The sequence below is a fragment of the Anoplophora glabripennis genome, unplaced genomic scaffold (genome assembly GCF_000390285.2).
Source record: "Anoplophora glabripennis isolate ALB-LARVAE unplaced genomic scaffold, Agla_2.0 scaffold534, whole genome shotgun sequence".
NCBI lineage: Eukaryota > Metazoa > Arthropoda > Insecta > Coleoptera > Cerambycidae > Anoplophora > Anoplophora glabripennis.
This window is the reverse complement of record NW_019416610.1, coordinates 90,719-105,214: the sequence shown is the minus strand read 5'-3', so window position 1 is coordinate 105,214 and position 14,496 is coordinate 90,719. Positions and strand designations below refer to the sequence as shown.

The following is a 14,496-nucleotide window of genomic DNA, read 5'->3' as shown; positions in this document are numbered from 1 at the left end:
CATTTAGTGACACATTAAATGAGTTCAGTTTTAATTATCATTAGCAAAGGTTCTCAGGCTCCAATTTATAATGTACAATTTTATTTTCTAAAAATAATGTATTCTTGTTAGAACTTCCTAATGTGGACGGTTTTCGAGAAAAAAGGATTTTAATTGAACTCTTACAATATTACGGTGTAGAAAATGAGTGACTTTTCTCGAAGTAGGCTTATGTCAAACCTTATTGATTGATGTCTCATAAGTAACGCATACATTCTTAGTAATATTTTAAACTCTAATTAACTTTATATCAAAATTTTAATGACTGTAATTAGTCATTACTAACTACAGTCACTAACAATCACTAATATTTTGATATAAAGTTAATTAGAGTTTAAAATATTACTGAGAATGTATGCATTGTTTATGATGTCCATCAATAAGTTTTGACATAAGCCTACTTTGAGAAAAGTCACTTATTTTCTTCACTGTAACATTGTAAGAGTTTGCACCGTTCGAAAATTTTCGTAGAAACTCTATTTAAAAAATTTTATTTTGTCGCTCTGTATCTCGAAAACAAAAGGAGATAGACATATAGCTCACAAGACAAAAAATTCTAATTTTATGTCGTACTATCACCCCCTGAATTTACGGGAGGTATTTCTGAAACACCCTGTATATAGCGCTTTTAGATCATAATACCATTTATTGCCAATACATTTTATCTATAAATCCATTTGTTAACAATCCAAAACATTGTAAAAGAAATTATGCATTCTTGCGAGCACGTTGCTCCAGAAGCTTCCAAACCCTCTACTCTAAAGTGTGTCAAGTGACTCATACGACATTTTGGTTTGATGGATTTCATGGTACTCGATTTTTTGGTTCACCGCGAACGAAACGTCTCGCGGTAGAATCATTTCACGTTTCGAAACGAATGTTTTGAATTCGGGGGGCATCCCAAATGCCAAATTGGGGGTTTCGAAAGAGACGCGATACGATCAGTGTCGTTTTAATTAAGCTCATGCATAAATATTGCCAAACGCGCGAGAGACAAAGAACGTCGATTAGTTCTGCATTCCATAATGGCCTATACTTGACCCTATTTCGGGCGGTAAATGCCACAGCTTCGACAGTGTCGATAAATAAACAAATTAATATCACTCCGGGCGCTAATTAAATTCGAAATAAAACCGGAGAGGTTCGTATCCTTCCAACGGGCTCGTATAACGTATATTTTTTATTCATATTCGGAAAGTACGCGTCGTAATTTTTTAATCGGATTTCTTTTCAACAATTTCCCACTCAAAATAATGCACACGGAGTGTGAAAAACTTAACACGGCGCACTTGATCGACTTAAAAAGTTTAAGTTGTCCGTCTATTCTCCGACCACCACTGAACTGACGTCACGCGCGATGTTGTGAGACCTTCTAATCCAGCAGATAAGAACAGCTGGCAGCGCCTCGATTTTTTCGCGGCGCCTACCGCGCCGCCTATTGATTTTCTAATCTAGGCCAGCCGTATGCCCAGCGCCTCTGCCTCCACAAAGACGTCTATTAAACGTTTTCGAGATGCTTACGAAATAATCGTTCCAGCATCGATTGATGCACTTAAAAGTGGCTCGGTGACCTGAATCTCGAACCTCCCATACGAAAATGGATTTCGCAACGCGGCCGCATCCGGGGGGGTTCCGAGGGACAGTGGGCGTCTGTGTGTTAAAACTGTTAAATTATTTCAGCATGTTGCCGAGTTAAATTGGGTCTCTTCGCTCGCGTGGTGGGTGAACTCATTCTTGTTTTGTGAAATATGAGAAAGCACGGCGAATTATGTGCCTTTTCACCGGCTCGCGTTGCGACAGGTCGGTTGCCTAATGGTCGGCTTGAAAAATTTCGATGCTATCGAAAATTCGGACACCATAAAGCGCTTTCTCTAGATTATGAATTATCGCTGTGTAGATATAAGTAGCATTGTTGTGTTAAAACCAGAAATCTAGTCTTTATGCCGAAACCGACTTCGAAATTTGATCGATGCGGTTTCAGGATATCTGAAAAATGAGAACACGTCCTCAATTTGCATAGGTCAGGAAATATAGAGTTGGACGCGACTTTTTGTTTCGGCAAGCTGAATTTATCACTATAGATGCTAAATATTATGTACAATAACATATTAGTTTCCACAGTCATAAAAATGGGGGGGAAGATTGTTTACAGGGTGGTTAATTGTATAAGTTTTACGTAAATTCACGTTTTTCGCTTATAACTTTTTTCCGTTCATTTCCACGAGAAAACGGTAAAGTACTTTTTTTCGTCTTCAAAAGACCTACTATGACTTTTGAATTAAACATTTATAAATTGCGTTATTTCACCGACAGCCACCCTGTAACCTGTCCCGAGGCCCCAATAATTGTGACAAATGTGGGCCGTAACTATTACACCAATTATAACGCACGCAGGCAGCAGCGGCGGCTATTTACCCGTAAAACGTACAAGTTACCAGCTGAACAATGGTCGATCGTGGGACCGCCGTCCAGAAATATGCCAGCGGTTGGCAAAGACTTGCACGCTGCACTGCGCATCTGGGTTAGGTGCACCGCCGCGTGCTTTTGTCGCGCATACCTGCGAACAACAAAAATTTTCGCCACGCAAAAAAGCCGCCCGAACTGTGTCACAAGTCGCATAAACCAGAATTGTCGGGTAATTGGGATTTTTTCCTGCTGCCGGATTACTCGGAATGCCACGGTGTTAGGCCACAGAGGAAGCCAGGTGGCCGCTCCAGAAAAATTCCTGTCCGCCCAGAAAAGTACACCACATTCTTTGCTTAAACGCCTTGGTAAGGACGAGAACGGATGCTTGAAACAATATATTTGGCGAGAAATTCAATTGTCCTCTTTATAAAATCTGCTCAAAGAGCTGTAAAACTTTATTAAATACTCTCAAAGGCAGTTAATAGAAAAACACCGCCCGCGACAGTAACGAATTATTGCACTCACGTCGACGTTGTGTCGCTCCTACCGTTCATCGTTTTTTGACACCCTGTACGTCCGAACTACGCTCCGTCGGCATTAATGAACGTACCACGACAATTGAGTTAATGCCAAGTTTCCTTATAAAAATATCCCGCATACTTGCCGGTACGCCCCAGCAGCCGCAGTTTGCACCGTGGATATATTGTTTTATCCGAGATAGTGTGTTGTGTCTAGGAAATAACTGGAATTGCTGTGCCCACGGCGACGGGCGTCGTCGTCGTCGTCTAGATTATTTCTGCTCTTGTAAATGGGGAATGTTTTGGCAAAGAGAGGGCGGAGGACGTGAATTATGGATCAAGGACAGTACGGGCGAGAAGCCGGAAAGTATCGCTTTGAGCGAAACACGCGAGAATTAAACACAAATTGCCGTCTATTTCATCCTAGAGCAGAGAAAAAAAACCTGTATAAAATATTTTTATTCTAACACTGTTTCTGTATGACATAGATTTTGTAAATTAAATAGGTTGAGATACTCGCTTAAAATACTTATAATTATATATATCCATCTTTCAATTAATAGACCAAGCAAATTAAATTTTTACTCGAAAAAAGTCTATCCGCGAGATTATTGTAAAATTGTCTAAAGGAACATAATACAAGACATCTCTCATCTCGTGAGTCAAAAACTTTTATTAGCTAACTTTTCCATTTAAACAAATAAGTGAGGCAAACAGTTTTTTTACTTTGCAGGGAAATCAATGCATCAATTTTAGCGAAAAGTTCAAATTGATGCGCGCTGTAAATTTTGCAATATCTCGACTTCTATTTATCGTAGAAACTTATTATTTTTTTTTAACTGGGCTAACTCGACGAAAAAATAACAATGGGCATATTTACGAATTAGTAGAATAGCCCTGAACCCAAAAAAAAATCATATTTTATATTTAAATTTTTTTAATTTACAAAAATGTCATGTTAAACGAAATATTAATTAAAATTTCAATCTCTGAATTATTTTACTATTATTAAATAAATTAATTAAGTTATCGTCCATTTAAAAAGTTTTTTTATTTTACATATATTAAAAGGCAAAGCCGTTGATACGCGTAGTTGTTGGGAATAGTTCTCCCAACTCGGAAGGAATTCGATTATAAGTTTGGGATCTCCGCGTAACTCGCCCCTGTTTACGATATACCCTGACCACCGCAGAGGAATTCTGATCGATCCGAGTCCGCCAAGAGTACGGATGTGAAGCTTGGCGCCCTTGAGTCGATTCGCGACCGTCGCTGGGTGCGTATTAACGTTATTTCGTACAGCAGTCATCCACAATCTTTTTTGGTACTGTCCAGTTTCTAACTTTTCCTACTCACAGTTTATCATAACGCATTCCTTTTACGGAAACTATATTCTAAAAAACTCTTACTAAAAATGAACAGTAGTTCTTTTTTTTTACCGAGTGCTCTCTTCTTATAACATAAATTACTACCAACACCAGGTCAGCAAAGCAGTTTTATAGCCTTTCCGAAGTCAGTTCAACATGTATAAAAACGCCTAGCAATAAAATTTAATGAGTTTCATGGGCGAACAATTGTAATTTGTATATAATATGTAGAAAATGTCTATTATATGTTCATTTGACCAACATATTTTAATTATTTATGTCCTCAAATAATTTTATTATATTGATAGTAAATTTATAAGCGACTTGGACAATATTTTGATCATTATTGTTTTTTTTTAACATTTGTTCTGGTATCAGCTTTCCTATTTTTTATTTTATTGTAGGTTTTCATTTTGATGAAAACTTAAATAGATTTTTGCGAAAAAAACATTTTCAATTAAAAAATATGAGTACTTAAAAGTTGCAAAATCTATCATTTAATTGATTTTTAGCAAAAGTGATAAATTCAGTCATTTGGTTTACATTGAAAGAAAAATCCCAGCAGTTTCAACTCTTGGGGGTTTATTTGGGATACTTTGACGTTAAAAAAATATCCTTGGTCTATTAATTATTTGTAAATTTATCTCAAGTTTAGCGAAAATCCTTAAATATGCAAATTTTTACCTTTTTTGAATAAATTTTTTTATCCAAAAACGATAAGAACGTCTTATAGAGGATATTTTGAGGTATTCAAAACCCAGTAAAGAATTTACAAAGTAGAATGTTGTTGTATTTGGCTAAAAGGCAAGGGGTTACGACGTAGTTTTTATGTCTGCAAGATTTTGTCGATTGCATAGAAAATTCCCTTCACAATAATTATTTATAGAGTAATATGTTCAAAAATTTTAAAAAAATTCCCAATGGTTGTAAAAAGGTAAAAATAGGTATTTTTAGTATTGATCATTGTTTATTATGACAACAAGTATCTCTAAAAAATTGTGTGCCCTTTCTAAACCTTAATTTAAACCCACGGTAGGCTATAAACTTTTTGAAATTTTCTTAATTAACAAGCCTGTCAATCGAAAACCACGCGATCAATCGTTGCAAAATTTTTAGGGCAGAATTGATATATGCTTTACCATATATTCACAAAGTTTCATCAATATTTATAAATATTTACTTATTCTAAAAATTTCTCCAAACATACGGATGATTTTCTACTATTTTTCGTCCATTGTTAATGCAGAATTCAACTTTTTTGATTTGCAGTTGCCACTTTATAGAAAATCGTCAAATAAACAAAAAATGAAGAATAACTTTCGATTTTCGATTTAGGGCTTACTTTTAATGTTACAGGGAAAAACATGTCGAAAAACGGGTCTTTTCCTTTCTTTTTGTTTATGTTTGTGGTTCCCCTGAATTTAGAAATGTTTTTTTTTTTTTTGGAATAGGCAAACTCGGATTCTTATTCTACATGATATTTGGGATTTTTCTGTACAAGAAACTAGACGACTTCAAAGACAAACGTCAAAGCCTACTTTTACTGTTCTCTCGCCTGGACTAAATAATTAATTATCAAAGCCAAAAAGGTCATTTTTGCTTTGCATACAAATATTAAAGAGGATAAATTAAAAGAGCCGACATGTGGGATTGTCAAAAAAAAATGTTGAGGCCAGCGGACCTTTAGAAAGGGTAATAAAAATTTTTAATTTTTTTTTCTCTGGGTTTCTTATGATTCTGAAGAGATCTTTTAGTACCTTCAAGCTTCAATTTACTTTTTTATTGCTCTACGACCAGTTTCAGTCATCTAGTAAACATGATTTAGATTAATGCGTGTTTCTTGACACCCGTATACCTGACAGTACCAAACAAGCCGATAATCTCCATTTTCTAATCGACATGCGTCCATTACACGATACCCTCAATTGTATGCGCCTCGTTAGTACCTCCAGAAACGTTCATACGACCGCGGAGCACCAGCGCACTGATCCGGCCGATGCAGTTCTATTAATAACCCTCAATGGAACTTCTTTGTGCCGATAGCCGATGCTAGTTATGCAACGCGGCTCAAGGTCAGCGAAAGTTGATCGGCGGAATATGCGGCGCGGCCAGCGCCAAGAGGAAGCGGCCCTGCCGCCCAACGTCCACCCCAAGGTACGCAGGTAGGGCCCCGATAACGACGACGGCGACAGGTGTTAGACGGGTGGTGCGAATCTAGGACAGATGCCGCGTTGTGCGGATGAACAACGACGGGGTTTATGGGGATGGTTTAATGCGTCTGTGGCTTCGACCTTGAGATGGTTCCGCTGAACGGAAAGACACGGGATGGTCCAGGGAACGAAGAGAAAAATAGGGTAAAACCTCCGAATACTTTCGGGTAGATCAGATTTTTATGAAAATTTGGAATTAAGCTTATTTCACCCTAAAATCATATCTTAATTTTCCACATTTTTCAATGCAATTCACGGGAAATCGTAGTTTACGTCGTAAACTTTATTTTGCGAAAAATTCAAGTCTTAGTGTTTATAAACAATTGCGCTACGATTTTAAAAAAAATTCTTATCTCGGCTCATGTTGGTCGTAGAGGGTACTTTTTTAATTTTAAAACTGTATTTTTTTTGCCAGCTATCCATTGCATCTATTTTCTGTGAGATAGCATAAATAGCAACAATGTTATTCAAATTGTTTATAAGCGAAAAACGCACGGTTTTTTAATGCACAATTTGAGAATGTTAATGTCAAAAAAACGCTGGTATTTTTTAATAGGTCGCTTAATTACGTCTTTAATATTATAATAACGCTTTCAGAATCATGTTTGATTGAAAATTAACGTCTGTACAGAGGCTTAAAGTTCATAACTTTTGGAGCCTCTGCTATAAACAAATAGAATTGTGCGAAAACTATTGCACCTACAGCGCCCCCTTTTGGCGCACTTTTGAAGTATTACAAACCCTCAACTTGTCATAGGTTTTATAAAATTTTAACAATAAATGCGATAGTTATAAACAAATTAAAAAATGGGCACTTTTCTTGTTTTTTTTGCAATAACTGTTCTGTTTATTAACCGAGTTTAATTTAACAAGTCTCATTTTGTAGATAATTTTATTCCCTACAAGCTGTCCGAGAGTCACTTTTCGCTAAAATTGATGGTTTTCCCTGCAAAGTGAAAAAACTGTTTTCCTCACTTATTTGTTTAAATGGAAAAGTTAGCTAATAAAAGATTTTGACTCACGAGATCAGAGATGTCTTGTATTATGTTCCTTTAGACAATTTTACAATATCGCGGATAGGGATTTTTTTCGAGTTTCTCTTTTTTTTCGTCAATTTTCCTGGTCTAAATATGAAATTATCTCCAACCAGCCGTATCTCAGCACCTATTGCACCCATGTAAATGAAAATAATTAAATCTTTTTTCTTTTTCTATAAGATTCATTTTCTTCGTAATTTTTTTTCATAAAATGCCTCTTTTCCCAGTTATTTGAAAAAAAACTACTGTAAGACGTCTTTTTTTAATAAAAAAAGTACATTTTTTTCAATCACCAATATTGACTTATCGAAAAATATGTATAAGATACTTTTTGCTTAAAATTGATTGCTTTATCGATTCACGGAGTTATTTTCAAATTTTTTATTTTTCACCCTGTAGAAGGGCTTCCACCCCCTGGGCTTAAGCGCTCATCGGCACTATACAGGGTGGTCCGAATTTTATGCAGGAAACTTCGAGGGTAGATGGATCTCTTTAAAATCTTATAAACATAGGTCTGGAACGGCCCCGTTTTAGAGATACAGGGTGTTGAGGTTTAAAAAAAAATGATTTTTTGTTTATATCGCTCACTTTCTCACAGGTGGTGTAGAAAGGAGTGTAAATAATTTTGTTGATGTGCTTACAAAATGCACTTACTTTTAAACATAAACAAATATTCTTGTAATATTATCGTTAGAAGTGTCTGCCACAAGGGGATTGTATTGGTATGAATAACTTGAGAACGGCAAATCTTAGGGGAAAAAATTAGTCACCTTTTTTACGTATTTTGTGCATTAAAATATAAATCAGTTACAATGACATGTTAAAATGCAGTGGCGTAGATTTTTTTGTAAAAAAGGGGGTGACCCCTGTCCAGTTGTACACCACTGGTTGAACCTTTAAAGCTCATATTTCAGGGAATATAGGGCCTACTATCATACATTATATGTACCAAATTTTATTGAGATCGGTTAATAGATTCCGGAGATATAAACAAAAAATCAATTTTTTTGACAACTTCAACACCCTGTATCTCTAAAACGAGGCCGTTCCAGACCTATGTTTATAAGGCAAACACATATTATTTTAAAGAGGTCTACCTGCCCTCGAAGTTTCCTGCATAAAATTCGGACCACCCTGTATAACTTTTGTTTTTTGAACTATTTTCTACTTACAGTCCAAGTTTCACGTCAATCGGTCCTATCCGAAAGAATTCGCAGGGGAAACCCTTGGTTCCCTGGACTGAGAAAGAAAAAAAAATCTTATTTTTCGAAGGAAACGGAGGAGATATTTCAGGTTTGAAATAACTTTGAATTTACAGAACATTTAGTGGCGTAAAAATTTTCACGTTCTTAACGACGGTGTCTCTCGGGGAATATTTACATCAAATTTTTATTTTTTGTTGTAAAAACGTCTCGATTTGATTAAAAAAAAAAAAATCGGCCAGTGTTTCGTATCACGGGGAGTTAATTCCCGACTAGAAAATTCTGTGGACGTCAGAACTTCCGGTCCATGCGTTGTTATTACTATGCGACTTCCTCTTCTTTATTCTCGGTTCGCGGTAGGGATACGTTGGACATCCCTGATAGTTGTGCAGCAATATAACACAGAAATTACAAAGAGAGGACCGTGCACGCGAGTTGATTGTGCTAATTATAGTAGGAGAGACTTCCTTCAAGGCCGCGCTCGCTGGCCGGTTGTTTATTTCGAAGTGTATCTCCCCCAATCGTTCCGTTGCAAGCAGTCAACAAACCGAAATCGATCGAAAATGTACGCTTTTAATTAAAGAAGAAAGACCCAACTTGATATGTTAATAGGCTGCTCGAAATAACATATAGAGATTTTAGTCAAAACGCGTTTCCTAACCGGCAAATTTAACAGCACCTCGAAACTCCCAAAGAGAAATTTACTTTTGTTTCATTGCACGGCAAACGTACCGTTGTATAATATTGAGACAGTCCCGGTTGCATATCCACCGTTTTGCGACGGCTTTCCGTAATAATTTGTTTATTTTTCCATAATTCACCAGGTGAAATCGAGATTAAGATTGTGTGGGGCTCGCATTTGAACTTTCTCGTTTTCGTCAAGGAACTATCTCGGTTCGCGCGAGATGCCCAACAATTTAGGATCTTTTAATGTGCATTTAACATGTATTACCTTATAACGAGGACTGTCGCGTTTATCGCCCACCAACAGCAGTTGAAATTATATGAGTTTCTTGGTCTGAGAGGAGACATGTCAGATTAGGGAACGCCTAAACTGATGGCATGGTGCAGAATGCGCCGAAGTTATTTCAGGATCACGCAGAGTAAATATATAAAGGCCCGAGACACATAAATATACCTTGTGTAAAAACATTAGCCTGTAATAACTAGTGTTTACGAGCCTAACATCCGGTTTTTTGGCGCCCAGATTAGTGCAACTCTACGGCTATAAGGGTGTAAAGTGGAAAAAGGATGTGATGTTAAATTCACTTCTCCAGAATAGTTTCTGAATTAACTGCGATGGATCGAAATATCTCGGCAGCTGTCACATTGCGTTCATTCTCCCGCTGTCCGACAAAAAATGATCAAAAGTGTAAATTTCCTTTTTTTTCACGTCAGCATGAAAATTGCATAAATTTGAGGTCTATAACGTTCAGTAGTGGAAAAAATAGTTTCTTTTAACATTTAATATTTGTCACGTGATCAAGAACGCATCTCGTAACGTCATTTAGTGCGATCAGTAATATCGATTTGTATTGTGTTTAATGTTCTATCGATTGTAAATGTCCTCCAACTTATCCATTTCCTTTTTTCAGCTGTACGGGCCGACAGAATGAGGGGCGGACGAAACAAATTCGGACCCATGTACAAGCGAGACAGGGCGAGAAAGCTGCAGATGATGCGGCAGCGTCAGCTGGCCGCCCAAACCCTGCGAGGCTCCCTGGGCAACGACATGTACAACACCCAGCCGGGCACGTCGCCCTTCAACATCCACATCAAGCAGGAGATCCAGATCCCCCAGGTGTCATCCCTGACGTCCTCGCCGGACTCCTCGCCCAGCCCCATCGCCGTGGCGCTCGGCCAGGTCAACTCCAACCTGGTGCAGCCCGCCTCCAACCAGCAGCCCGCCCTTCAGATAGTCGGGGTGCCGGGAGGCGCGCCCACCTCCATGGTCATGGGCCCCGACAACAAGCTGTGGGGCCAGGCCAACTCCACCACCACCTCGCCCCATTCGCTTAGCCCCAAAGTGTTCCAATTCGAGACTGTAGTACCCGGCAGTAGTGTACCTCACTCTAGTAAAGTGTCGCCCCTGATCAGGGACTTTGTGCAGGCTATCGACGACCGCGAGTGGCAGAACTCCCTCTACGGACTCTTGCAGAGCCAGACGTACAATCAGTGTGAAGTGGACCTATTCGAACTCATGTGCAAAGTGCTGGACCAGAATCTGTTCTCGCAGGTCGACTGGGCGAGGAACTCGATATTCTTCAAGGATCTCAAGGTTTGTATTCCGCAGTTCGCATAGATTTAAGAAACCTTATGACACAGGTTACGTTGGACCGAATGCTACGGGAACTGTTCGGTTCCCAACGTCGCCGTCGGTAACACTGTGGAAATATTTTGTTGGAAACTTAAACCGAAAAAGCTATACTTCACAGCCTAGTATCACAACTAACTGTAAACAAATCACTCTGGCACGTGTCAGAATATAATCACAAGACATTAATTTTAATCCCTTGTGCTAGATTTCGCAATGTTTCTCGCCGGTACTAAGGAAGGAGTAATGGTACCACCTTATTCACAAATATATCATTTCTTAATGACAAGCAGGCCAATTGAGTAACATTTCCGCGAAGGTCAACCGCGCCCTGGAACTGCCTTTAACGTTGACTTCGCCAGGCTGTGACAAACTGTAAAAAAAAAATGTATTTCCTTGTGGCTTCGAACCGTCAATAGCGAGTGATACTGCTAATTGAAACGTTGACGATTTGCGAAGCACTGGCAGTTATTATTTGTTTTTTATTTCACCTTTTTCGAAAATTGTATTTCTTATTAACGTGTTAGTTATCGGGATATTTTTTTTCTCTCCCTCTAACGAGAAATGTTAATTTTTTTGCCCTAGTTGTTGTATATGTTTGGTCCCTCTTTCGCCCTTGATGCTTCTTATTTCTTTGACCCCATTCAACGATATCGTACAAATATTGAGCCCTGATACTAATAATTTTCTTAATTTTAAGGTTTGCTCGCTTCTCTAGTTCCCGATTTCCGTCAATTTTAATTCCCGTTCGGTAAGGACGAACCCAATACCTGTACCGCAGTGATCCGCACCGTATATTTTATACCCCGACGGCGCGCCGCTGGCGTGGGGGCCCGCGGTGGGGCGGCCATTTGTCCCACTTACCAACCGTTACAACAGCTTACCTACAATTTAAATAAAATACCATGCAGATTTCGTTATTTGTGCCAAGAACGAGCAGCGATAAAGCGCTCGTTACAAAACAAACCTTTTTTTTTTCATATCATTTTGAAATTGGAAATTAACGCGGAGCAGAGGCGAAAAAAATACCGACCGTGGAGGCGATCGAATTAAGAACGTGGATTAGTTGAAGAATTAATCGAATAGTATGCAACCGACGACCCAGATAGCAAACCGACTCGAACGCTAGCTGGTAATTGAGCAATTCGACTTTACCGAATCGAGTGCATTTAAACAAACAACGCGCAGATGCCGTGCCCGCTGCTGGCCGCTGTTGTAAAGTCGACAACACGAAAATAGGTGCTAGGTTTATTTTGGCGAACTATTTCGAGAACCCCGTTTCGGGCCTTAACCTTCCCACCTCAAAGCTTCTCCCACAACGGGACCATTTTAATCCAAAATAGCCTTTGTATATTCCCCCAATGTTATACACCAGCGCTACTGCACTATGGATGAGGTATAACCTCATATAAGTTTTATCCACTATTTTGAAGACGAATCCAAAAATATAAAAGATTTTCTCACTGGAATACATTGCAAGATTTTCTGGAATTGTCTGTATAATCCAAATATCAGTACGATAATTAATTTTTCGCCACATCATCAGTCTGCTTCTTTACAACATGGCGGCGTCTGTTTACATCCCAGTGATCCCTGTTCTCGGACAACAAACATCAACTGGGTGTCTTAAGAAATAAACAAATGCGTATCGACGGCGGGGTACAATAACAACGTCAACTTTTATACATTAACGCACGTAATGTGTGTCGCACATTACACTCTCGCATCTAGTGACCGTGCAGCGGCGGATCCCCATCAATCAAGTAGGCCATTGCTAGTGGGTCAAGTACGGCGCAACTGTTACGAAAGCCCCTGCCCGAGCAGATTCCATGGCGAAAATGGAGAGTGTTCCGAACAGCAGGCTGCGGAGAAAGTTCGCTTTGTGGCGGTTCCGATTTTGCTTTCGATTGTTGTTGTTATTTAATTTTATTATCGCGGCGCCGCTATGCTGTTATTACCGTACATTTGTGGGTATCGCTGCGCCCGCCGCGGCGTTGCCGGATTTGGAAAGCAGCCGGGGATTTCCGTAAAACCCCTTCAATGGAAAAGGGTTCTTACGTACCTGATAATTTTATGCTAATTTTGTTGCCAGCGTTTGAATTTTTGTGCTAAAACCGTTTTGCAAGTTTGAAAAATAAATGAAAAACATGTAATAGGTTGCTACAAGTGACTACAAATTTGTGTAACAGTTAAAGAACAGCATTTTTCTGATTACGACGATGTGCCGGTACCTATATTAAATTTTCCATTTTGATAAGGAGTGCTTTGAAACTTTGACAGTTCAGTTAAGTTTTTCATTGACAACTAAAAATGCAGTTTTCACATGAATAAGGGCGAGAACTCTACTAGCAAATACAAGTAACTGCTCTAATACAATAATTGCATGTCATATATTTTACATCAATGAATTAAATGCACTAAACTTATTTCCTGAGGATGCGGGAAGATTCGTAAATCTGGCGACGCCGCCTGGATGTGACGCGCTGCAGATTTGAGTTTTGTGCCGCAGGCAGGGGCAGGGTTTTCTGTCGATGGAAGTTGGTAGCCATATATAACGTGACACAGCACATATTACTGGCAAAGGCGTGTGTTTTTTCGACTGGCTACCGTTGCACGACAGATCCGGATAGTTAGATCCGTCCGATAGGTTTTTGCGATATTTTTTACGTAATCGCCCGTATTTGTGGAACGCACGGTTAAGGATGTAATGCGAAAGGTAAAAAATAGCCTTCCAGCGTTTCAGCAGGCTGAACAGAGCCTTCTTTGGTTTTTTTTTAGCCATTCCCTTAGAACTGGTAGTATTGACCTACGCTAGTTATCTCAAGATGTCCTGGAGGATTTTCTATATGAAGTTTTATGAGTTTTTAGTTAATTGTCTTTGATTTTACTTAAAAAAAGTTCTAATCGCGAGCAGTTTTTATTTTGGGACACGATATAAACTAGGGTTGTCGGTATTACTTCGACGGGGCAAGAAAATTATACACCATAAAACCGCAGAAGCGGAATACATACTTATTAATGCGCTTATTTCATTAAATCAACCTCGAGAGTACACTACATATTCAAGGCATGACGCTTCGAAGGCTCTTCCCTATGAAAAAAAAAACGCATTACACATTAAATATGCTTTCCCATTTATTAATGAGAAATGAGAATGAGCAAGGCCTCCTGCGTGGAAGGATCGAAATGCTTGCTCGACTGGTTTAATTGAAACCATTGTTGCACTGGCAGCGGCGCACTATGTATAATTTTTTTTTGTTTGTACAAAAATCAAATATCTTGACTCGGAGAGTAGATCAAAATATGAGCCTGGTTGCAAATGGAAGCTGAATGGATGTAGAATATGGGAAAAATATGAGTGAGACGATTTTTTTCTATATGACCTTCGAATTACTAGGCAAAGTCT

General features: G+C 38.7%; 1 protein-coding gene across 1 annotated transcript in view; it reads left to right on the top strand.

The window, feature by feature from the left end:
- Positions 1 to 14,496, top strand: part of LOC108913321 (nuclear hormone receptor FTZ-F1) — a 50,602-nt gene that overhangs the window by 27,784 nt on the left and 8,322 nt on the right. The window contains exon 2 of the mRNA XM_018718854.2: positions 10,372 to 11,054. Coding sequence (XP_018574370.1) covers positions 10,372 to 11,054 — 683 coding nt within the window. The remainder of the gene's footprint in view (positions 1 to 10,371; positions 11,055 to 14,496) is intronic.